Raw genomic sequence first — 27,652 nt, 5'->3', positions numbered from 1 at the left:
GAAAGGGAACATTTACTAGACTTAGAAGTACAGTTCTGAAGTAGCAACAACAAAACCACTTCAGTCAGGAGAGAGGACAGAAATAAAAATAAATTATTCATTTTTTTTTTCCTATTGGCATGGGCCTGTGCAGCGGGTCATTATTTCCAGCTTTGGCTTCAGTCATTCAGTGACCTTCTGAGTTGCAGCAGATTTGGCACAGATTTCCTCTTTACATCCCCTCTGAGACTGCCCACCGCTGGCTCCTGACTGAAGGGGATATGAGTTACAGGTTCCCGGATCCTTCCTGTGACTATTTCACTTCCTACACTCGATTGTCTGTGAAAGCTTTCCTCCCTGAAGCCAGCTCAGTAGCTTCCCAAGGGAAGGAGGAATTTCTTCCTTCCTTGCAGAGGGTAAACCTGAGCCTTTTATGGTACAGAATACAAACTGAGAACCAAACTAACTGAAGAAAAAACTGTCATGGATGAAAAAAGGCAATGAGTCCTTTTATACACTTCCAAATTGATACTTTGACAGTTTTGAACTTTGAGAGATTTGGTATCTCATTCAACACATTGCCTTTCAAAACTTTACAATCAAGTTTACTTCCAAAGAAGTGTTGGTCTTACCAGTCTAGAACTACAGACACACAAACACTTCGCAAAATGTAACCTTGAAAAAATAGACAATGTTTTACAATATAAATACTAAAAACTTGCTGGTTCTCCAACTTTGGATTGAGGTGAATTACCGTCACGTAAATTACATCATGCTTCAAGAAAGTACAAAAACCTGGGCTACACTTCTATTGCATATATGTCTGACTGAACCTAAGTTCAGCTCTAACTTTCATTCTAAGACAACATGGAACATACAGAGTTGTGAAAACATTAAACCTTTCACATCATTTCACATCATTTGTGAAACACTTTCAAAAAAAAAAAAAAAGGAACACGCACACTTTCATTTTTCAGAAAGACTTAAAAGTTATAGTCTGCCACATTTCACTCTTCCATCACTGATCACTGCAGTTCCTGTCAGCCTCAGCACATGCAAGTCATAAATCATAGATTTCCATGTATTTTCTGTGGTCTGCACACAAGCTTTGTACTACAGGACTGAAGTAAAAAAAAGTTGTTACAGGCAACCAAAGCGAATCTGATGGTAGCTTTCATTTTTATTAAAAGAATACCAAAAAGCCACTAGATCACATATTAAGGATATGCATAAGGCCCCTGCTTGGAAGCTCCTAAAATTTAAACTTACAAAGAATAAGAAGGAAAATGTATGCACAGAGAGGTGAATATCCACTCCCCCAATTCCCCCAGCAGCCTAGGTTCATTATTTTTATTTTCCCTTTGTGCTCAACATTTGATCCTCCAGACAACCTCAAGAGGCAGCGAGTGACCTGTAGATCTCAGTCAGTTCACAGAGCATTCAGTTTCTGCTACTCTTAAAACAACCCAACGCAGGTTTCAATCAGGCCAAATGAAGTGTGCAATGTTCTAATTCTCTGTGTGGGATCATCACTCCCTAGTGCTCACACATCCCAATCCCTTAAGCCCGTTACCTCCAAGAGTCTTCATTGATGGGCTATGGTAGGCTAACCAGGGAAGAACATGGCTCCATTTTCTGCAAGAACATGCTGTCTGACAGTTTTGCTCTTCCTCCTCAGCCCTTACCTTTGGAGCTGCAACCTGCTTAATGCTCACCGTGAGAATGGCAGTGGTCATAGTGTGAACAGCCAAGGAGTCTGGGGAGACCAAAGCATGGGAAATGGTGCCTTTCCCCCTGCCTTGCCTGCAGTTCTCTGTTGTCTGCTCACAGCTGGTGGCTGCTCAACCTATTGAGGGGACACTGCAGCCCTGCTGGGATAACTGCTTCCTCTGCAGCATTTTCTTGCTATTCCTCTCAGTTGCCACGGAGGGCTTAAACTCCCAGCACGAGGTTTGCTGTTGTTAAAATACTACTGTATGCTGCATCAGTGGAAAAGGGGAGGATATAAGTGGCTGGAAGCAGGGAGAAGCTGTTTGGGACACTGGAAATGTCAGCTGCTCAACTTTTTCCATTTATATTTACAAAGCAAAGTAATCTAAGGTCTAGCTGGCCAAGTTCTGTATGGAAATTAGCATTTCCTGTTTGTGGCAGATTGCTGTTGGTGGAATGGGCTTGTAAAATGACTCAGTACTTTCATCACCCCGGTTTCTCTTGTGGCTGCTTTGCCTGCCTTTTTTTATAATTAGTACTACCCATACGTAAGAAACCGTGAAGAAACTGTGATGCTTTCTGTGTGAAAGGTATAGAGATGCATAATAAAGAGGAAGTGATATTTAGACAAAATTAACTAAAATTTTCACCTGACCAGATTTCAGTCCTTTGGTATTAACTACTTTTTTTTTTTTTTTTTTTTTTTTTTAATTTATTTTTTATTTAAATGACAGTGACAGGAAGTTAAAAACTATAACTGCATTCCTATAGTAAACTTTTCCCCCTAGAAACATAAACAGCCATTCTAAGCTTCCAAAACAGATACAAAACCACAAGTGTCCAGTCTGAAGTAAACACTTTACTTTTGAAGACAGTACTTTTACTTGGCCAATTATTTAGCATGACAAACGGAATAGAAGATCTACTTCCATGTAAAGGAGTCATCTACCTAACATGCTGATCAAATTTTTCAAAAGCAGATGACAAAAGCTAGGAGTGCTTGTCCACTGGGTAATGTAAGAAGTACTCAACACATATGATCACTGGACAGACATATTGACAAGTTCAGGAAGCTGAGTGAGCAATTCCACTTTCAAAAATCCGGTCCTGAATACACGTCATCCAAAAGATGCTGCATGGCATGCACTACATCAAGTGCCATTCTGAACAATTGGTACTATTTAGAAATGGGGCAAGTAAGTTAAAGCTGTCCTCAACTGGAGCATCACTAAGGTCTGACCTCCTGATACACTCTAAGACTCCACTTAGCACACCAAATACATGAAAATATTTTTAGGAAAAATATTTATGACTGGAAGTTCTTTGTGTTATTCCTGTTACTGCATTTTTTTTTTCTTTGCTGGCTGACTTCCTTCCCATGATGATGCACTACAAGGAAAGGTAAGAAAAATGATGCGAAAATACACACTAAACAATGAATGTGAACAGACATGGAAGGCAGTATTTAAAGGACTGCCTTGTTAGCATCTATGCAAAAAGAAGACCTTATCAATAAACTTCATTAGTCTTCTAGTCTCCTTTTTCAACACACACAAACACAAACAGGATCAACCACTGCTGCATTACATAAACAAATTTCAGTAGGTTACATTGCTGTCTGCACCAAGGTGTAACCTTACAGAAATTTTGTTAACAGTGGTTAAAGTTCACCCTCTATTATATTAGAGAACACATTTGTTCCAACACAAATCCACTGTTTTTTCTTAGTTATGTCCAGAAAAGGTAACAAAATTTTATTTGTTACCTTTGCGGATTCATTTTAAATTTTAAAATAGTATGGGATTTTCAAAGCCTACATAGACAAAATATTCAGAAACTAAGTTTAAAAAGGTGGAAAAAAAAAATCCCTACGCATAGTAAACATAAAAATAAAAGTCAAATGCATTATCAGTTATGTGTTATACTTTGCATTATACTACTTGCATAACACTTCAGATCACAGAATCACAGAATTTCTAGGTTGGAAGAGACCTCAAGATCATCGAGTCCAACCTCTAACCTAACACTAACAGTCCCCACTAAACAATATCCCTAAGCTCTACATCTAAACGTCTTTTGAAGACTTCCAGGGATGGTGACTCCACCACCTCCCTGGGCAGCCCGTTCCAGTGCCTAACAACCCTTTTAGTAAAGAAGTTCTTCCTAACATCTAACCTAAAACTCCCCTGGCGTAACTTTAGCCCATTCCCCCTCGTCCTGTCACCAGGCACATGGGAGAACAGGCCAACCCCCACCTCGCTACAGCCTCCTTTAATGTACTTATACAGAGCAATAAGGTCACCCCTGAGCCTCCTCTTCTCTAGGCTGAACAAGCCCAGCTCCTTCAGCCGCTCCTCATAGGACTTGCTCTCCAGGCCCCTCACCAGCTTCGTCGCCCTTCTTTGGACCCGCTCAAGCACCTCGATGTCCTTCTTGTAGCGAGGGGCCCAAAACTGAACACAGTACTCGAGGTGCGGCCTCACCAGAGCCGAGTACAGGGGGACGATCACCTCCCTAGCCCTGCTGGTCACAGTGTTTCTGATACAAGCCAGGATGCCGTTGGCCTTCTTGGCCACCTGAGCACACTGCTGGCTCATATTCAGCCGACTGTCCACCATCACTCCCAGGTCCTTCTCTGCCTGGCAGCTCTCCAACCATTCCTCTCCCAGCCTGTAGTTCTGCTTGGGGTTATTGCGCCCCAGGTGCAGGACCCGGCACTTGGCCTTGTTGAACTTCATACAGTTGACCTCAGCCCATCGGTGCAGCCTATCCAGATCCTCCTGCAGAGCCTTCCTACCCTCGAGCAGATCGACACACGTACCTAGCTTGGTGTCATCTGCAAACTTACTGAGGGTGCACTCAATGCCATCATCCAGATCATTGATGAAGATGTTAAAGAGGACCGGCCCCAGCACCGAGCCCTGGGGGACGCCACTAGTGACTGGCCTCCAACTGGACTTGGCTCCATTCACCACAACTCTTTGGGCCCGGCTATCCAGCCAGTTTCTCACCCAACGAAGCGTAAATATTCTATTTCAGATACTTCACGCAAACTTTTTCTAAGACATCCTTTTTAGAAGAAAGAATAAAACCAAACTCCAATGAAAATAGAAGACAGTCATGAGGAAAAAATAAGTCAAAGCTTTAGAGAAAGTTTGATATAGATCAAAAAATAAAAGGGTTATGATTCTCTTTACCTATCAGACAGTTCCATGTGTTACTACAAGTTTAGCAAAAATGTCAGAAAATCTTAAAAAGTTTCATCCTTTGATAAGATTCAAAAAAACAACACAAAGAAACAAACAAAAAACATCAATTTTCAGGTTCAGTTTTGCTTTGTTGGTGTCACTGGATTGCAATGAAATGCTACGATTGCCCCAGACCTAGAGGTTGGCAAGAAATGTTTGGTGGAATATAATCTGAATGGTTCCACTATATTTCAGAAAAATGTTTGAATAGTATTTGAATTTCAGAATACGTAATTGTAAATAATGAAATTCTGGACAATCCTGTTAGAGTCAAGCATTTGTTCATGACCTGTAAGAACTGAAGCATAAACTGTACTACAGATATTAATGCTGACAGTTTCAAACATCCATGCAAGGAACAATCTGATGTGTGTGTTGTATATAATATTTATGTATGTACTATGTATATATTATCTACTGTATTTAGAGCTGCCTTTAATAATGCATTAGATTTTTGCCTAGGCTTATTCCGCTCACACAGCAAGCTAATTTCATAGCATGACTGCCTTGAAACATACCACAAAGGTATGAGCTTATGATCCTAATAGTAACTTTTCAACAGATGCTTAGGAGTTCACCTTGAAACTGAGGACTGCGCCTCTGCTGAGCCTGACATATTTGTAGCCCAAAGGAGCAACTCTGTCCCTGAGACATATGAGGTGGTGAAATCCAGAGCAGAAAGAGGGATTTAATGAGATGCATACTTCCTTGAGGATTGGAAGAACAGGAGTTTATTAAATGGGAATGAGGAAGAAGGGATACAAATGGAATTCCATCAGAAAGAAATTTTAGATGCTAAATTAGTTAGGCATGTAGCTATTAGACTGGTTCAAAATGTTGTTACTTAGCTGTATGATTGTGTGGTTAAATAAACAATATCTTTCCTTTTCAGAAAGTTCTATTATGGCATTTTCAAACTACAGTTCAAAACCTTCCAAAGGGTAAAACTGTGGCACCACAAGGAACTGGAGTGAATGTAGCTGTTACACTGATGATTGCAAGTTTCCAGAGAAGCCTCAGAGAAGGAAAATGACATAATTCTAACTAAAAAGAATAATTGATTTAAGGTTTGTTACCTAAAATATCATGTTCAGAAAGAGATGACAGAAGAGGATACAGCACTGCCTCTTAATATCTCAACCCTTTCAACTGAGTGTACAAAGGATATAGAATAACTTCATATACAGTTTGAATGATATATTTAGGTATAATGCCTATAAAGCACTGCTAAATAATTGATTTTGCAGAAAGTAAGGGAGAAAGAATACAAAGTCATGATCTAGTAGACTTGTGCTGTCGGAATTAAAGAAAAATAAAAAATCTCCATTAGCAGAAACAAAAGTTGCATTGACATTTTCCTCTGTATCTCAATAAACAGATCACCTTTTCAACATTAGCTACTGTTAATTCCCCAACTAGAATATGTGGAAGTAATTTGAAACAATACAAGAAGAATAAAACTGATTTTGGTATTGATTCCTTTTACTATTTCATGAATACAAAACTGATAAGTGTAACAGCACCCAGGAGTCAACCTCACCAAACTAATGGTATATTTGCTTTATCAGAGGACAGCCTTGGCAAAAATAGGGACTTCCCAAGGAGCACATTTATATACAATACAGTATATATTTAATACAGTACATAATAATAACAAATTTTAATACATGTTTGGAAAACCTCTATCAGCACAGTAAAAGAGTTCTCTTGGCTAGCTACCAATCCCATAGACAAGAACCGTATTTGCAAACAATTTTCTGGGTTAGTAAATCAAAATCCCTGTTAATTATAACAGGCTAATTATCCAACACGGTACCTTGGTAGGACAGTTCCAGATAAACTAACTGTTCTTAGCCTGTCAATAGCTAGAATTTATCCCAAAAAGCCAATACTTACTGATGTCCTTTGGCCTGTCACCACACACAGTTTTGCACTGTGCAGCTGTGCAGTATTGTAAGCAGTAGTTCAGGCATAGTTCTGCCCATTTATAAAGAAAATGCTTTCTCATCTTGTTACTTTTGCTTGTAATTGTATAGATGTTCTTTTAATAACTTAGGAAACACAGTGATAAAGCTGTAAGTTTTAAAATTTCACATCTGTTTTTACACAAAACCAGGAAGAAATATAATTCATTCTTAAAAATCATCGAAATATATTTCTATGAAACAGCAGTGAGAGACTGCTTCTGTTAAGTTGTCTGAAACAGTGTAGACTAAGAAAGGCTCCAAATGAACAGATATCCAAAACATTACAAGCTGTAATGATGTGTTAACCTTGGTGACAGTCAAAACAGAAGGGTCAAAGGTTCAGCTGGCATCCCTAGGGGTGATCTTTCAAGGTGAATTTGAGACTCATTGACAGGGCAGCATAGTAAAACTGACACTGCAGCCTGAGATACACATCCGTTACAAAGATGAAAAACTGCCTTCTTTCTTGAACTCTATATTTATAATGGTAGAAGAAATGGCCTTTGTTGAGATGGTTAGCGTATGGAGAACATAGATCTCCACCTGCTGAAATCCAGATGAACATTTTCAAAGACTACTTTCTATTTTCAAATCAGAATTAGTTAGCAAAGCAGACTTTCAGGTTTATTTGTTGTCATTACTCCAGCTACTCTTAATTTTGCAGATGTTAAAAGTTATATCTGCATGTCGTACTTAAAATGTCCAGATTGTTAAAATTAAGATTTCTCCAGCCACTGAAAACCCTGTTACAACTACCTACATTTGTTAGCTTCAAGAACAATAAATATATAAATGACCCCTTATTCCACCAAAGCTTTTCATTTTGGAAGAGAAGAGTTACAGCTGTCTCTTTGTTCAGGCATTTCTTAATACTTAAGAACAACAAATGCAATAGATATCAGCTAAATATGTATGAAAGCAATTTTCTTAGCAGAAAGTCTGCAGTGAAAATGTAGTATGTCCATAACGCTCCAGGTGGTAAAAAGAAAGTATCTTAATGGCAAACAACAACAAAAAGATAAAGAATCTGGTCAGTACCCAATCAGTCACAAAGCATCACTACCTCCAAGCTCAAGACCAATATATCTCTGTGTAAGAAGTCAAGCAAAGGGGGGCAGGAGACCTACATGGAGCAAGGAGCTCCTAGCAAAACTCAAAAAGAAGAAGGAAGTATACAGCATGTGGAGAAAAGGAACATGCCACTTAGTAGGAATATAGAAATGTTTTCAGAGGATGCAGGGATGTGACGAGGAAGGCCAAGGCCCATTTAGAATTAGATCTAACAAGGAACGTCAGGGACAACAAGAAGAGCTTCAAATAAATCAGTAGCAAAAGGAAGACTAGGGAAAATGTGAGACATGCTGAACAGGGTAGGTGCCAAAGGATACCGAGAAGGCAGAGTTACCAAATGCCACCTTTGTAAGACTGCTTCAGTCTTCACTGCTAAGGCCAGCCCTCATGAATCTCAGATCCTAGAGGGTCTGAGACAGGAAGTCTGGAAAAAGGAGGCCCTTCTCTTGGTCAAGGAAGAGACCTTGTGGGTATCATGTTTGCCTAATTGGTTAGAGATCATTTAGGCAAACATGATACCCACAATTCCAATGGGCACCCACAAGTGATGAGGGAGCTGGCGGATGCTATTTTTAGATCACTCTCTATCATCTTTGAAAGTTTGTGGAAAACAGGAAAAATTCCTGAGGACTAGAAGAAAGTTAATGACACTCTACTCTTCAAAAAGGGCAAGAAGGAGGACCCAGGGAACTACAGGCCCGTCAACCTCACCTCTATTCCTAGAAAGGAGATAGAACACCTCATCCTAGAAGTTATCTCCAGGCACAAGGAGGATAAGAAGGTGATTAGGAGTAGCAGTCATGGCTTCACCAAGCAAAAATCACACTTAAGCAACCTGGGTAGGTGAGGAGAGAGCAGTATATGTTGTCTGACTCCCCAGGGGTCAGTACTGGGTCCAGTATTATTTGACTTATTCACCAATGACCCGGGTGAATGCACACTCAGCACGTTTGCTGATGACACAAAACTGGGAGGAGCGGCTGATGCACCAGTGCCATTCAGAGAGACCTGGACAAACTGCAGAGTCGGGTGGAGAGGAACTTAATGAAGCTCAACAAGAGCAAGTGCAGGGTCATGCACCTAGGGAAGAATAACCCCATGCACCAGTACATTTCTGAGGTTGACCTGCGAGAAAGCAGCTCTGCAGGGAAAGACCAGCTGTGAGTCCTGGTGGACAAGAGATTAACCATAAACCAGCAAGTGTCCTTGTGGCCAAGGTGGCCAGTGGTGTCCTGGGGCACATTAGGAAAAGCTTTGCCAGCAGGTCAAGGGAGGTGATCCTCCCTCTTTACTCTGCCTTGGTAACGCCTCACCTGGTGCACTGTATCCAGTTCTGGGCTCCCTGGTACAAGAGAGACATCAAGCTCCTGGAGAGAGTCCAGCGGAGGCCTATGAAGATGATTAGGGGACTGAAGCATCTGTCATACAGGGAGAGGCTGAGAGAGCTGAGCCTGTTTGGCTTGAAGAAGAGAAGGCTGAGAGAGGATCTTATCAATGTATATACTTATCTGAAGGTAGGGTGTCAAGAGGATGGGGCCAGACTCTTTTCAGTGGTGACCAGCATCAGGACAAGAAGCAACAGGCACAAAGTGAAAAACAGGGACTTCCAGCTGAATATGAGAAAACATTTCTATTTAGTGAGCATGACAGAGCACTGGAACAGGTTGCCCAGAGAGGCTGTGGACTCTCCTTCTCTGGAGATATTCAAAGCCTGCCTGGATGTGATCCTGTCCAACATGCTCTAGGTTGCTCTGCTTGGCAGAGCACAGCTCTCTCCAATCCTCAACTATTCTGAGATTCTGTAATCTCAACTCTTTCAGAACTTCAAAAAGGGGCTTCTCTCTTGCTGTAAATTATATTGTATGTTTTCTTGGAAGGGTGAGATATTAGTTTCAGCAAAGAAAATGGTAATACATTGATTTCAGTAATGCAGCAAAATGTACACTAAGAGTACAGGATGTGTGCAAAGTGTATTTTCATGAAACATACTAATCATAGTCATTGTGAATGCAAATTTCCCAGGAGTTATAATCATGCAAAGTACTTACTATAAAGACATTCCTACTTTATTAATAAACTAGAGATCCCTGAACACAAGGGACAACAATTTTAAAGCCACTTTGATGCTTCAGCATACAACTTGAGTGGTAAATAATTGTTTTATTTAAAATACAAGGAAATCTCAAAATATTTGCATATAGGCTAGATCCTGCAAGTATTACGCAGTCACAAACACCTAGTGGACCATGGCCTGAGTACGTGAGTGAGAATATTTCTTTACTGCTTTGCCTACAAAAAAGAGTCTATTCATGATTTAAGATGCAATAATGCTTTGCGCTTTGGCCAAGTGGCACAACACAACTTTGTTGTAATACAGTCAGACTGCTTTACATGTATGAATGAATTCCGTTTCACAACTCGTGAAATGCTGAACAAGAAGTACTGAATAATTTCATGGCTTGCCCAAAATCTCATAGGCAGACTGCAGCAGCACAGCAATTTGCTTTGCTTAGCTTGCAGACTTTCTACCTCAAGGCTATCCTTCCCTTACTGTACAATAATTTTCTCCATAGGAAAATATTTGTGGCTCACTTTTAAAAATAGTGTTGCAATAGTATTGTCTCATGGTAAAAATAGCTTATCTTTAATTCTATTCAAGGTACAGGCCTGCCAGCAAGAACCCTTCATTCCTGGAATTTGGAATTCCTATCATGAACTGTAAAATAGCTTCAATCAGGTACTTGCAGCTTCTGTGGTAACATTACACACTGAACAAGCAAACTTCTTCCTATTTGATTTGTGTCAGGTTTTCCTCCAACAGAAAAGTTCAAATTGAACAACAGACGTCAGAGTAGCTGTAAGAGCCAAATGACTCTAAAAGAACTGGAATAGCAAAATCTACAATGGGGTTGGTGAAGGAGGGAAGACCAAGCTATCACATCAACATACTAATTTCTGAAAACCTTGGCATTCTGAATGGTGTAACTATTTGGAAAAGGAATGATGCAAAATATAAAAACTTACAGTTTAAAGAACTTGACTCATCATCATTTTGTTCAAGGAACCAAACTTCAAACGTTGTGAGGGAAGGCAAAATTACTTAAGCATACATCTCTATGGCTACTTTCAAGATCAAATAAATACACTACATGTGGTAGAAATATTGGAAGATATACATCAGGAAAGCATCTCACTTTCTCAAGTTTTTCTTCCTGAACAGCATTATTTTCCATGAATTATTTTCCCGCTCTTAAGCTTGTAGGGGGACGATCTTACTCCTGCCCTCCCTATATCTGTATAATTTATTCTCCCTCACGCAGCCAGAACAAGGAGGCCCAGCAGAGCCAAGCACACAACCATTAAGAGCAGCAAAGGCAGAAGGAACAGCAAAGCTGTTGAGTTAGAAGAAAGTGAGTATAATTAGATGCAAGTAAAAGTAACCACCCACACTGCCACATAAAAAAAAAAAGGACAATCTTTATGTGGCCGTTTGCCAAACAGGTTCTTGCAAGATAATGATTTTTAAGAAGAAAAGTTAGATCAATTGTACCATTGACCTAAATGAAGCAGGAGTATTAGCAACAATTGCCATCTAGCTAAAGTTTTTTTTTTTTTTTTTGTTTTTTTTTTTAAATTGGGGAAGACTTAAGGCAGGCTTGGTCCTGCATAATATTACACAGGAGTCTGGAATAACACCCTGCAATGTGTATGTTAGTCCCACACTACTGCACATGGTGAATATCTGAACTTGGCAGCAATTGTGATTATATTATTACCCGGAGAGAGAGAAGTACTCTGTTGGGTTGAGGAAACCCAAGAACTGAAAAATTATTATTTTTGAAGTGCTGAGATTTGGACTAGACTTTTCATATAACCAGAAGCATCATAGGAAATTCAGTAAGGCAAAACTATCCAAACAAAGTGAAATAAGCAAAAATGAAGTTGACAGAACTTTCAAAAAGTAGACCAAAAAAATCAAAGCAAACCAAACAAGAAGCTCTAATCACTTACATCTGTTCAAGGCTCCAGAAATGGGCACTGTTCTTCTCTACTATTTTTATTCTACATTTTTCATTTGATTATGAGAACATAATATGTGCAAACTCAGCACATAGATTGTTGAGGTTTTATTAAACATGCTTTTAGAGTTAGTGTCATTCTTACTTTACAAAACTAATTCTTAAAAAAAAGCATGATATACAATAAAGTCTCAGTTAGCAGTTATCCGATATTTAGATTTTAAGTGACAACATGTGGCTGCTGTGGTGTGCAAGCAACTAGGAATATCAAAAATGCCAAGAACAATCAAATTTATAAGGTCCACTAGAGACTTTAAAGAACAAAAATGTACTCCTCCCCCTTTCCAAACGGAGTGGGTTTCAGTGTTTGGAAAACACTGAACACAGTGAGAACTCGGGTTGATTCACTTCACTGCTACGCACTTGTCACAAATAATGCATTGAATTCTGTTGGATATTTGTCTGCTAAACGTCTTTCGTGACATACAAATGGAAATACCTCTGTACGCAAGTATAAGTTAAATATAAATACAGTAACAGATAAAGCGAAAGACTCACAGGTCCAGGAATCAGCATGAAAGTACCTGGAAATACAGACAGTTTCTACTGCTTAAGTTTCTTTTCTAGTTTCTTTTGCACATTTGATAGGTAGAGACGGTCAGTCCCATGCCCAATGGACTGAACTTTCCTCTGAATACATTTTGTGCCTGTTCACGGTGCACAAGCTTCCCAGTGAGAGACCTGATGCGTCTGGTGTGTTACATTCATACAAGGCTCTAAAAGTTTGATACTTCATATTTCACTCTGTTTCTCACTGGTTTTGTTCTTGATTAGGAATCAGAGAAGGTAAACAGTCCCTAAGGGGTTGGGAGGAATAGATTCTCCAGAAATGGACTTTTGATTTAGAGGAGGATGCCCACACTGTGCATTAAGGATCTCCATACAGCTGATGAGAGGAGGGAGGGAGAAGAATCAACTTTCTAAACCCGGTCTTCATCTTTATTGTGCTTAATATAAGCACAATATAAGTCTCCTTTCCTGACTGCTTAAAAAAAAAAAAAAAAACTAACCAAACAAAAATGTTTCTTTTTCATTAAGAGAATAAAATGAATGAAGAAATAATTTCCCTCCCACATCCTTTCTTCAACTCCCTTACCCATCCCAAAGAAAACAACTAGAATATCAGCCAAACCAAACAAAGGATTTACTTTCTCAACATAAATCACTTTTGCTCCTAATCATTCAAATCATAAAGGCCTACATGCTCTGGATAGCTCAAATAACCTAGTCTGAGATAACAACCACCTGTTTTGATATTATTTTTTAAGGAGTAGAAGCTTCCCAGACTCCATTTCTATCATTTCAAATGATCCCAGAGGTTCAAAACTCTCAATAAACCATTTTACAAGAAAATAATGATGTCTAATGTCTAGTTATGTGGAAATATATATCTCAAAACTCAGATATCTAACACTAACACACTAACTATTTGCTGCAGCCACAGCCACTTTTTTTTTTTTTTTTAAACACTATCTAGGTCATCAGTTCATGACTAGGGACAAAAGAAATCCATAGAGAATTTTGACTCAGTGAAGAGTTTTCAAATTCCTTTAAGTACACAGAATATTTGCAAAATAACAATTTTCTTCAATTTATTTTTATATTTAAAGTAGAAATAATTGTAAAATAAAGTTCAGTATAGAAAAATGCATGCTTGGTTCACGTTAAAGGTACATTTTGTATTATACAACAACAGTGAAACATCAAAGAGAAACCATAGTTACACATTTGATGCCCAACATTTTAAGCGGTGAGAATAAAAATAGAATAGCTGAAGCAATGTGCATCACTGATGCAAAGGAGCACTTCTGAAAGTTGTGAGAAAAGCAGACAGGATGGATACCCTTAGCTATGGGGATTTTTTTTTCTGACAATATGATCAGCAATAACATGGTTTAAAATGCCAGCCATTACATGATAGCCTTTTAACCTAACACTGAATTAAAATGAGTTTTAACTGCAGTAGTTTCACCTCGTTTGAATGCTGTCTCTAAATCTCATAACCTTGCACAGTAGGTTGCACTGCGATAGGGAATGCCTTTGGGGACAGAGGAGGTCAATTTTATCTTACAGGCAAAATCCTGTCTCTGTGACACCCAGCACAAGCCTACAGAACCTGCTAGCCATCCACAGGTGTTTGTTACTGGGCCACCCTTTAGCCCTGAATCATGATGCTCTTTCCGTTTTCACTAATTCCACTGGCCATCATTATCTTTTTTGAGATGTCTACTGAAAAGGCACAATGCTTTGATTATTCTCTACTAATGCCCAGTTTCCAAGGGACTGGTTTATTAGCCCTTGCCTCTAGATTCTTCAGTGTGGATTCTTATAAAACATGTTCCACTCAGTGTTAACTAATGTATCATTTGCCTTGTCCTATGTGTTATTCAACATCATGGCATACAAGGTTCAGGATTAATAATTACTCGTTTAAACCATTTAGAACAATTTCTGGCATGAAATATGACTCAGGCACTTTAGACTAACTGGCTAACCATCTTGCCATTTTCTTGCAGCAAACACTTCACACTAATGGAGAAAGCAGCTTGTCTCCCAGAGAAGTATTTGGGACACTTGACTGTAAGAGCTACTGGGAAGGAAGGGAACGTCCACGATGGTGTTTTCAGGCCATTTGCTTTGGCTTGGCATGTGGGGACCTCCAGCCAATGCAAGCTCTTTTTGCCCTTACCCTCAGCACAACAGAAGCTGTGTGGCCGTATTAGTACAATACCGTGCCTGAGTGATCTAGCCTGTCTCTCAGCAGGGCTTATTAGCTCAGGCTCGGCGCCACATTAACTGCTGCCATATGGCTTCTGGTCGATTCAAAGAGTGAGCTGAATGAGCTCACATCTGCCTAACAAAGTCTGCACAGCTATGCTTTTACAAATGGCAAACCTGCAAAAAGCTGTGAGGAGAGAATCTTGCGATAGGCTAGAATTTTCAAACCCTGTTTACTTCTGTGCTTGCAGAAATACAAGCTTTCACTATTAACGGCTGGGTTATTAACAGGTCAGGGTTGGAAACTACTTGTGAACACATCAGAGATGAAGAGTTTCAAGGTCTAAGTCTGAAATAAGATGGAATACCATAAGCCTCTAGGCAGCAAGAAAAGGAACGAATACAAAAATATATTATTTTTCTGTATTTTTTCTTCTTTCTTTTTTAGAAAGTCATTCATCCTTGAATGGTACTCAGGCTACTAGAATTGGTCAGATTTTTACAGTCTTCCAAGAAGAGTTGGGTCATCTGCAGAAGGCAATGTTTTAGGACTCTACCAGAAAAACACACAGAACACACAAAATGTGACAAATACTAGTCATAAAGATTATTGTACCACTGAAAAGAGCCCAGATAGCTCTGTGATAATAAATTCATTAAAAAATAAAAAATAAAAATAAAAAAAAGACTTGGGAAGTAAGACACCATTAAATGTCTTTGTCTTCACAAGGGAAGAATGTTAATACAGATGTAGAAACTCCAAGGGTTTAGACACAGTAGGGGAGAGAGAAGACGTGCAGAGAGAATAGAGGATGAAGACAAGAAAGTTGTCCAGACGAAAATGCAAGAGGACAACAGAATTACACATGTCAGGGTTACGACAGCAAACAAGAAAGACTATCCAGAAGATACATTTTGGATGACTAGTGAGTGTTAAAGAAACCAAAGAGCAGAGAGAATCCAACAAGAGCAACAGGGATCCTGAAACAGAGCTTTAAGCATGAATACAGAAAAACAATTGTCACATTCTGGAAAAATTAAGAGCAAGAAACAGCAGGATTTAGAAACATTCTCAGCATCCTCTGGGATAGCTATGGGGTTCCAAATTCTTTTTCACAATCTTTCGTCTTTTTTCCCCTTTGGGTGCCAAGTTAAGTCACAGCAGCTCCAACTGTGTTACCAGTGGAAGCAATATTAATAGCAGAAGAAATATAAATCATTAACAAAAACTACTCTTGATCCTTGAGGAAACCACCATTGTAGGGATCAGCAGAAGAAGGAAAAAGAGAAGCAGAGTGGAAGCCAACCCTCTCTTGAAGTAAGAAAAAGAAACAGAATGAAGAGAAAGGACTGGAAAGAAAGGAAATTGCTGGGAGGCAACAAATACATAGTGGAATCAGTAGAAAAATACACTTCTCTTTTTAATCCTCCTGGGGCATATAGGAAATTGCTGCCTGCCCTTTAATCTGCCCCCCAAAAGAAAAACAATTAAAATGAAATAAAACACTTAACTGTATTTTCTTGCTGCCACCCCCCTCACACACACATCGTTCTGTGTGCTGTGTACCCAGGCCATGATCTCTCATACTGTTCTCCACAGGATAGACTATGTTAACCTACAAGTAAGCATTACATCTTCTCCAGAAATATGCATTCCTTTGCTGTGTATTTAAGATACGTAATTTGGGGAGGCTAAGATATTAAAACATTCAAGATTAAGAAATTAATGAAAGAGAGCAGAAAAAAAAAAAAAGAGAGAGAGAAAAGGGGAAAAAAAGAAATTAGGATAAACATCTTGAATTAATTCAGAGTAGCACCATAACAGTATGATTTGTGTCAGGAACAAAGCTGTTTTAAAGGGTTAAGGTTCCTGCACAGCACACAGCAACAAATTCGATCAGGTTTTGTTTCCTTTTTCTTGATTCACTTCCCCTCTGCAATTTTTCCCACTGCAATTTATCTTTGGAAGGAAAGGCCCCTTTGGATAAATGAAGAATTAATTTCTACTTTTTCCACTGTTCCCTCCAATACAAACAATACTTTCTCTTTTGCGTTTTAAATGATATGCATAATAATTTCTTCCATTTCTTTCTTCTTCCTTTTTATGACTGAGATCATACTGGGATCACCTGTCTTGTTTTAAACTTGTCAAAGCACAATGAGGCTGTGAATGGTCTCAACCAACAAAGATGAACCAAGCTTTTTTCAATAATTCATTTACAAAATAAATAAATAAAAAATTAATGGGGTAAATGCATAAACTATCTTCCTGTGGTTGGTATCTTTACAGAGGTTTCTTGTCACGTCAGATCAGAGACCTCATTTTTAAGAAAAAATTTTTTGAAGAAAAGCATTTTCTAGACTCACTTGTGTAAAAATAGCATTGTGCAAGAGAATAAATACTTGGTATTTAAGATGTACTATTTAAGGGACAGGATAAGAAACAGTAATCAAGAATTCAAGTTACAACTTATCTAAAATAAGAATGTAAGTCATTCAAAACTGTTGCTGTCACAAGACAGCCACACACAAAAGGAATGAAAACCTGTATGCATTATTCATCCTTTAACTTTGATCTTAAAAGCTAAGAATCTTGAACAAGGAAAGATAAATGGCTTCTCGAGGTTTTTCTTTTAAAAATCAGATGAAAATGATTCAGGATAAATGATAGATAAGAGTTAATGCGAAAGAGGGGGAAATTGCAATCACAGAGCTGCATCAAAGTTTCAATGCAAAAGCTTTGCTTTTTGTATTCAGTTGCAAAGGATTTCTTTTTGAGGTACCAGCATCCTTTTTCATGTATATGTAAAAAGATTTTAGCTATTAAAATTTAATTTCCAGTACACATAGCTCCGTTCTCCCACCATCCTTCAAGATGTGGGCAATTAGGAAGCTTTCTGAAGTATGGGCTACTGCTGGTCATGGGACAGGTACAGAAGAAGCTGTGAGGCTCTGACCTCCAATCCTGGCTCAAACATCAACTTGGTCTAGAGCTCATGTAAGATGTATACACTCTTACACTGGGAAAGTATTGATAATTACAGGCACTCTCTGCATTGTGATTTTTTGAGATTTAGTTCATTAAGCAGACATTGCCTATAACATATGAGACATATTGAGACAGAGATCCAAAAGTGCATGGAGGTTCCCCAGTCTAATAGGAGATACAAAAACTCCTCTTTGAATGCTTTGCACTCCGCAGAGTCTGTAATTATTGCCAGTTTTTGCCTAAAGATATGCTCAAAGGCCCCACCATCTCGGTTACATTACTGATGTCAGCATTTTATACCCAGGCAGTTGCCTTCAGATTCTCAAAGATGACGGATCAGCAGCAAAGTTCCTTAAGGGAGGCTCTGAGCAAATCAAATGCAGGCAGGCAACACCACATTTATGACAAATCATAGCACACCACCCATTTACATTAGCAGCAAAGTCAAAGGGAGAGTGTCTTTACATTACAGTGTAGAGCAGGAGGCTTTGCTTATCTGACATCCAAATTTTTACCTCAGCATAGGCAGTTAGCATTAATCAGATGTCAAAGTGGGGCTAGACAGAGAAAAAGGCTAGGTAAATACAAGGGCAGGTTGGGAGGAAATAGATGGAGAATGAGGAAAGAATTTCATTTCAGTGGCATGTGGTAGGAAGGCAGTGGGAACACCATTTGAAAGGTAGTGGAAGGTTTTGGGGTACAACAGGAAGAAGGCTGAAAAGGCAATGGAGGCACACTAGGGGTACTCACAGGCTTACAAGCAACCATTATTCACTGCAGTATCTGTGAGCGCCCAAGTAAGTCATTGCTCACGGCCACTGATGCTCCTGCCAACTCTATTTAGACAAAACACAGTGGGAAAGACCAAACCCTGTGATTAGAACAGTCAGCAGAAACTACAAGACTGACTCCACTTCCTCCTTAACCTGAGGCAATGCAAACTCAGAGCTTTCAGCTCCAAGCGCTTGAAACACGTGGCAATGTACTAATGAAACTGGGCTGCCATGCAAAGAAGATGGCTAGACTGCTGGGGCTGGGAGTGTGCCTGTTCCTGGTGAGGACACCTAGAAGCCAGGAGCCCTGGTCTAAATCCTCGCTCTAAGGAATTCAGTATGAATTTGATCTAGCAAGACAACAACTCCATATGCATGAACAATAAGTAAGGGCTGGAAGCAGATTGAGGAAGTTCCCCACCCCGGTGAGTTCTCTTCTCCATGATTTGTAGTCCTGACCTTGCATTTTCTCTCTCCACAGTGTCTCAGCTCCAACACAAGAGCTGCACAGCCTCTCCTAGTACAGATGGAATACCTTAACATTGGAAAAACACATTTTGTTTTTAAACTGTTCACAGTGAGAAACGAGAGGCATTCACTGGACTGCACTGAAGCACTCTTTTTAGGCTATACATGTATATTATAGCGGGGATTCTTGATTCCACAGTGATCCCCAGAGAGAAATTAAGTTGATGAGCACAGAATCTCACTAGTTCTGCTCTGGCCTCATGATAATTGTTTTTCAATTGAACAAATTAAGTTAAAGATAAGCATTTGCTTCCCATGCAAGACTGTCATTCTTGTTTCACTCACAATATATAGAAAGGGATTAGCCACATCAAGCATTTTCTTTCATACCATGCTGTAAAGGACACACACAAAAACAATCAAGTTTAGCTACAATGCACTGAGAAAACTGTTTATATACAGCATATTCAAGAGCAAAGAAAAAAAACATGTTTTAGTGATGACTCTTCAACAGATTCAACCCGTGGACATGTGTACAATGAACAGCCTGTACTGAGCCTGACTTGAGGTAAAATTGAGCAGTACTGGGAGAGCTGTGCTCAGAGAGAATGTCTGTTTCTATAATCCACCACAGATAGCTGTGTCCAGATCCTTACTTTTATTTCATATTTGTTCCACTCACTACTGCTTATAACCTGAAAGACATAAATTTATTTCTTTTCAAAGTACATTTATTTGCCCTACAAATGGACCAAAATATGCAAAGAGCACTTTGATTTTTATTATCTCTCCTACATAAACATATCAATTTCCTTAACCCTACTGGGACAAAATAATATTTTCTTTTTATTGCATTCCAAAGGAAGTAGTGCCTGAACTTGAATCTTACTTAACTACTATTTATCTAAATCTCTTGCTTCAAAATCTCTGTCGGGAACGAAGCTACCACCTCTGTTTCTCCAGCACCCTTAATACTTGATCTTGTAAAAAACAGTTCTGCTGATTCAAAGATCAATATTGCCATTGCAGATGAGAAAGACAGTTTCCATATATCAAAAATAAGGTTGCCTCATGGACATAGTGTGTATTTTTGAAGAAACTAAAGATATGATTCAGAAAAGAGGTGTCAAACATCATCCTCTATACCTAAAAAAGTATAATCTTAATGCTTATTTTAAAACCCTTTTCAGGAAAAAAAAAAAACTTTTCTTTAGGAATTTTTTAGGAATTAAATCAACTGGAAATGCTTTAAAAGTGGAGTCATGACAAGTATTCTCATTAGTTGTATGCCCACTGGTATTACCTATATATTGAGCACCAACATATACATTTTGGCATTTCCTGATCTAGTAATTTCACAGCTTGAAAAGAGGAAGGTAATGCATGCAAGTCATATTACCTGAAAGTTAGTCTCACTGATATCAGTAAGAATTTTAGCATCATTTTTAATAAATGTTGGCATTAACTTTAAATATATGTAATTAAATTAAAAAATATTTTTAAAAGGCAGATTTCATACAAAAATTAAGTCTATTGATGTCTATTGTGTTTTATTGGCATAAAAGCCAACAATTTCATTCTTATTTCAGCTATTGTACTGCTTTAATTCTTTATGTTTCTGTTTTTAAATACAAATGGAAATAATCCAAAGGAGATATGTAAACAAAATTGAACAATTCTAAGTCAGGTTTCAAAATCAGTATTTTTTGCCCATCTGTCCTTTGGCACATTCTCTATTCCAGGTCTCAGTCTCTTCGTGTCTCCCAGCCACTAGCAAGATAATACAGATGGTTACTGCAAAGTTGTCTGAGATGTACATCTGAATGCATATTTATCCACTTGGCAAGATCCTGCTACAGCTGTAAGTCAATGCAAATCTGCATTACAATGTAGCTTCAGTCTCCTGCCTGTGTGAGAAAGCAGCCATGACATTCCTGGCGCTGTATAAGACTGTGCGAGGCAAATATGACATAAAATGATGCAGTTGATTTAGCTATCTCAGCACTGTTAATTCGCACCTCTGAACACAAACACTCATTTCAGCACGTGAAACACATATATCTACAGATACATCAAAACTCATTCTCAGTTGTTTGTTTTTGGAAGCAGAAACTAATAATACAACCTAACTTTACTCAATATAATGGTGAAAGAATACGAGGTAGGTGAGTATTTTATGTGATAAACAGAAAAGAAAACCAAAATGAGGATCTTTATTCCATCATAAGCACAGTTTTAATAAATACGAGTGGTGTTGCCAATCAATGACTATTGCTTTTGTTCTGGGTATGTATTTTTCTGGCAGCTGGGAGAAGAGCAGTTTTAATGTATAACAAAGGAAATGTACTGAATAAGTTATATGTGAAATTCTTTCAAGAGACTACAGCAATATAAAATGCAAGTATAGAAAGCACTTCCTGAAGAAAAAATAGCATTGGAATCTTCCCCTTATGTCAGGTCAATTGACTTGTCACAGTGGGAAGGAAATTTTAAAAGGAAATTGCAAGTTCTTCTTAAGTATGATTGGAGGAATTGTGTTAATAGCCAGCAATCAGTATAGGTTCTAAAGGGCACTTAAAAATTTAAATGTATGCGTATGCCAGAAGTACACAATGACAGAGCTTTGTCTTGTTTGTAAAAAGCATGTGAAACAACAGGCAATTTAAATCTCCAGCATCAGAGGTAATTTTTAACTTAGGTTGCCGACATTTAAGTGTTCTTCCATTAAAAATCTCCCTCATTTCATCATTTGATTGAGGTATATAAATATGTATATGATCTTGTTTTACATTAATAATCCTCAAAGTAACAACAGGATAATACATGGTATGTTCTTTAGATGATACATATTGTTACCATATGGAAAGATGTTCTGGTTCACCATGCTGCCAGCATACAACTGATTTCTGAACTCCACTTTTCCTTACTCTTTCTTCAAGCCATTAGGCTCAATAACTTATTGTTTTACATATCAAAAATTAAGAGTGATAGTTTTGTGATTTGAGATTTTTTTTTACATACTACTGAATAACTGTGCACTGTATTCAGCAAGCTACAGCTACAAGTGAAAATAACAACACCTCTAATAGGAAAACAGCTTAATTTGAGATTATAGGGTAAACTATTATCTCTCTAAAGAAATATTCCAAATGTTTTCTTATCCTTTGTACCACAATGCACAACTTTTCTGCACAGATTCCTTCCCAAAGAATTACAAAAGAAAGTCTCACCTAGACTACCAGCAGTTTCTCCTTCCAACTAAAGGAGACAGATACAGTTGCAGGAATTTGTAAGTGGATAAAAGGGAAGAAAATTATAGGAGAGTGACAATGAATTTCATTTTCACAAGTTTGTAATTCCCCTAAGGAAGAGAAGAACACAAGTTTTGCATGGTCCTCTTTAACAAACAAATGCATAGCTTATAATGAAGCAGTACGCGACTAGAGAATGCATTCCAAGCTAAGTGCAAACTAACCTTGCCTTTGAGGCAAGGAATAGACAGAACCCAGCAAGTCCATCATGATTGGATGTCCACATGCTCAAGAGACTAATAATTTAGCATTTACAAGTTTTTCAAACAACTCTCTTTTATACTTACTGTAATTCTCTCATCTTTGTCATCCAGAGGGGTCCCATCCTTTTTCCATGATATAGTGGGTTCTGGGTGACCTCTTGGGGGCTGACACTCCATCACAGCAGGTTCGCCTACGGCTACCATTACATCTGATGGATTTTGTCTGAAGTCATCACGTAGAACTGAAAGAATGAAGAAGATGAAGTCAAAAACTACCCAGCAATACACCAACAGGACAGCAAAGTGTTTTATTTTGACTTCTAATAGTTCCTGCTGTCATTTTTATTTATATTAATGAACAGCATAGCTCATGAATTTTATTTGGCATCTGAGGATGGTTTCTAGTACTTCCATACTGTAACACAGAAAACCCACATGTAACTAACACTGTGGACATGAAAGGCTGACACAGACATAGGACTATCTACAGGAAACAGCTGCCTCATTTGTTCCTGACATAGCTCTGCCTCACATGTAAGCACAGGTTCCTATCACAGTAGAAGAATGCAAAGTATCTTCTGTTCAGTTGGAAAGTTACTTGGGTATAAACACGATAGAAATTACTTTATGCTCCTCTTTTTCTAAGACATAAAGTCAACCTGCCAGTAACTCAAAAGTTTATGGCTGAAGATTGGCCACTGGCCATATGAATTGCACCTTGAGTTTATGGCAAAGATTATATGGCAAAAATAACTGAACTTTGTAGTTACTTTCAAGTTCTAGATGACACTAAGTGGACAAACATTTCTGCAGCCTTAGCTAAGCTAGTCTTTGCAATTTGGCTTCTGTTGTTTTCAGGGATTTTTTTTTCCCTGATCCCTGGGAGTCATCACTTATTTTGGTACAGGACCACATCCTTCATTTGGAAGAAGTCAATTTTATTTAATAACTTTTCACATAAGGAAACTTTTTTTTTTGGTCTTCATTACTAGAATTTGTTCTTTATCATCATTTGGCCAAGCCTAGGCCTAGGCAACTCCAGCTCCATCTGCTAATCTGCTATGAATTTTATCAATATCTGTGTGAATATATTTCTTTTTATAGGACGGGAGACATCATACCATGCTCAGCAGACCACTGCATCAGGACTCAGTTTAACAGAATAATGGCATTCCTAAGTCTTGCCAAGCAAGTGGCATTGGGTTTAATCTAAAAATAAATAACTCAAATGATAATATAACATTATAGACCTCTCCACTGTGGTTACTCCACCCACACTGAACAAAGGATATTGTAACAGAGTAGTACACTACAACCAAAGGACCCTTAGGATTTTGACAAAGCTATCAGTCATTCTTGCTACTTGCACCAATCTTGTGTTGACACTGATTGGTGCCAAGAATCCATGGTAAAAAAAACACATATCATACGTATCAAAAATACAACTGCAGACATAGTGGCACACATTACAAAAGAGTGGTTTGGTTGTTAATGCTGTTTGAAAGCTAACTATGACTTGTTAGATATTAAGAAATGTTGGTGTGCTACAGATTGGCACTGTCACCAAACTGTTGCTCTCTGATAGGTCTCTCATGCTGTTCAGACCTTTTAAAATGTTCTGAGGGTAAATGGGTCATCTAACATGGGACAGGGGAAATACCTTTCTCACGCCTTCCTATACAGCAATGCTGTATAATCTAACATGAAGTGGGGGAGCACAAAGGATTTACACTTCTTCGACTGTTTGGGGGGATTATTGGCAAATAATGCTGTCAATGAGTATTACTGTTTTCTATTTTTTCCCCAAATAGGTTTACCTTACATTCTGACACCCTACAATTCAGTGGCTACAATGACAGGCTTAGCTTGATTCATCAAAGGTATACCTTAATTCATCAATATAGACTGTTATACCTCTTTTCTACATACAGGATATAATTTCTGGAAGCACCAAAGAATGTTTGTATACCACGAGGACTGAAGTATGTTGCAGATACTACCAGACACCATCTGAAGTTACTAATTCCCTTCCATACTGAAGCACTCATGTTTCAAATGCTTCAATTAAAATATTAAATTAAAATATTAAATTAAACATTCTGAATGCCTTGGAATCAGGAGATACTGCACTGCAAGAGATAGTCAGTCAGGGATAAAAACAGCTCTAACAATTTAACAATGGAAAATAGTACAAGAGAGTGTTAGGATTTAATGAAGAAATTATTGAATTATTCCGGTTGGAAGGAACCTCCATGCTGTTGAACAAACATTACCTTGTCTCAAACAGATCTAGTCTAGAAGCTTCATTTCAAACAAACAAAAAACCAAAGCACCCAAAACAAAACAACAAATAAACCTATAATGTTTGGTGTGCAAAAAAAAAAAAGAAAAAGCATGTTCCATAGCAAAACATCTCTCTCTATAAAAAGCAAATAACACGGGTATTTTCCTTCTATGGACTAGGGAAAACTGATGACATTTTCATCAACAACAACAACAACAAAAATCCAGGTTACACCTATATGAAATATGTTTTCAGAAATGAGAACTACGTCACTTTCAGTTTTTCAGAAAAGTATGTCAAAACACCTATCCTTTAGCTTCCCTTCTGCTTTCAACAGAACTGTATTAAGTTTAACCTGCATTCCTCTTAGAGTTTTCTTACTACATTCCCGTAAATATTAATGCAACAGATTTGGAAACATCAAATTATTTTGTTTCTGGAAGCACTAAAATTCTACTCACGCAAACTGAAAATCTTTTACATACATATTCAGCTTATACTGAATATGGCATTAATAACCAGATGCAACTTATTGTGTTCCTAGGCAGCTAGCCCTCAAGCTACCCAGATACAGTAAATTGTGTGGCAAAAGTAGACTGGGCTGACACTGCTGAAGATTTTTTTTTTTTTTTTAGGTTTAATGGAGGCTTTTTCTGGCTTGGATCCACTGGTCATATTATTACTTCCTTTTTCACATTCACAAACTAAGGAACATAAAAGCAATAGAAATTGAAGTTGAACCAAGTTACTTTAAAAAAGTATATATCCAGTTTCCAGTGCCAACACCATATGGAAGTACAGGGGAGATTCTTTACGAAGAGTAAGAAGCCTCTTATTATTGCTGAAGACTTTAACACTTGGATACATCTAACAGATATATAAGTGCCTTTACATTAAAAAAAAAAAAAAAAAAAGTGAAGGGAAATGATCTTAACATGCCACAGAGCTTTTCAAGTCTGAAAAACCTAAAATCTAAGACGAAAGCCTATCAGATAGGTAGCACCTCAGATGGCTTTTAGCACCTTTCAAGCAACAAAGAAGTCCAATACTTGCATAATAAAAACAAATTGCTAAAATGCTAAGAAAATGCTAAGAAAATGGTAAGAAAATGCAATCTATTAGAGATCACTCCACAGACAGTTGTTATTTAATTGCTTGATTGTGCAGCTGTAAAGTAGATATTTACCTTTTGTTTTTTTTTTTTTTTTTGGTTTGCTTTTGGTTTTGTCTCAGGCCCTGACAGTTTGGAAAAAAAAAAAAGAAAAAGTTTCTCATGTTCTTCAGAGTCAAGGTCACTGTAAATTGAGATTACATTTCCTCTTGAAGATATATTTGAACTGTGCTTGGTAATCCAGTACGGTATGTGCTTTCAGTCACCAAAGGGTCAAATTTCACCACACTTTTTTTTTTTTTTCTTTCTCTTCGTATATGCAGTTGGAATGAAAACAGATAAATTGAGAGTATTTTTTCTTTGTATTCAATATGTAATCTTCATATATAAAAATCTCCATTTCTGACATACTGTGGTTAAAGTTTTCTAATATTTTCATAGAATCATAGAATCATAGAATATCCTGAGTTGGAAGGGACCCTTAAGGATCATCAAGTCCAACTCTTGACACCGCATTTTACTCAATTTTCTCCAAAATACAGAAAATCATGATCATAGTTATTCCTGTTGCACAGCTAAGACAATACAATGCACCTTGCACAACTAAACAACTTGGTGATGTTGCTGTGTGAACTCTCAATTCCCACGCTTGGGCAGAAAGCACTTTTTTGCTGTGCTTGCTGAATTAATCAGGCCGAAGAGAAACTTTGGTAACTCCACCTAAAAGTCAACGACTCTTACGGCTATTTAAAACCTTGCACTGTTCAATCAATAAAGCAATTACACTTACCCCAGAGAATCCTTCCCAGAGCAGAAAGGAAATAGCAATCACTTGAGGATAAGTTTTTATTGACAAGCAACATAAGTAGAGACAGTATTTTTTGTGTAAACCATAAACAGTGCTTGTCAAAATGCAGCACCCAGTGTTTTTTTCCTCATTTTTTATGCTGGCTACAGTGAAAAAGAGTAGCCAGTCACTACTGGGTGAAATTACATGATGTTTTCAATGATGTTACATGATAGCTTCAATGATATAAAAAATCATTCAAAGGTGTCATAATTAGGAATGGAAACAGAGTTCATGCAATGAAATAGGAGCATAGATTTTTTTTTTTTAAATTTACAGACACATGACATTTACACTACTACTAGCTAATACCTACACAATCAGCAACACAACAGTCCCAAACCATGCTGTCAACCCCCATATAGTTTTTATACATGTAGTGCTAGTTACTTGATATGTTGGTCATCAGGCACACATGGGCAACACAAGAAGAAGAGTTGTGTGTTGGTTGGTTTCCCTAAACACCATGGGTACGTGCACTCTTGTCTTGCAATGGGCCAGTCAGAAGCATGCCCCTGTATCTAGTATGTAACCATGACTTGATCTGCTGAGTGCAACCCATATGACATGTCTGAAGGTAATTGCCTGAAGGCAATTGAAGGCAATTTTTTTCAATGTACACACTGTAGGTGTTTAAGAAAGACTATTGTTAAATTTTTATCATTAAATATGATAAATAAATTAAATGTTTTATTTAATTTAATTTTTTATTTTTATCATTAAATATGATAAATTAAATATGTTTTAAGACAACAAAGAAAAACACAACAAAACACAAGAAAAATAAACCAACCAGAATGCTCTAGTTAATAAATGGAAAGAATGCATTTCTAAGGAATGTACTCATTCCCATTGCATATTACAGATAGCGTGCCTATCATTTAAGAAACTGAG

General features: G+C 37.9%; 1 protein-coding gene across 3 annotated transcripts in view; it reads right to left on the bottom strand.

The window, feature by feature from the left end:
* ROBO1 (roundabout guidance receptor 1) overlaps nucleotides 1–27,652 on the bottom strand; it is a 737,177-nt gene that overhangs the window by 100,494 nt on the left and 609,031 nt on the right. For all 3 annotated transcript variants that reach the window (XM_038185492.2, XM_038185509.2, XM_038185519.2), the window contains one exon: nucleotides 22,601–22,758. In XM_038185492.2, the coding sequence (XP_038041420.1) occupies nucleotides 22,601–22,758 (158 nt within the window). The remainder of the gene's footprint in view (nucleotides 1–22,600; nucleotides 22,759–27,652) is intronic.

Source organism: Anas platyrhynchos, chromosome 1, assembly GCF_047663525.1.
Source record: "Anas platyrhynchos isolate ZD024472 breed Pekin duck chromosome 1, IASCAAS_PekinDuck_T2T, whole genome shotgun sequence".
NCBI lineage: Eukaryota > Metazoa > Chordata > Aves > Anseriformes > Anatidae > Anas > Anas platyrhynchos.
The sequence above is the reverse complement of the archived record's forward strand: the minus strand, read 5'-3'. Positions and strand labels throughout refer to the sequence as shown.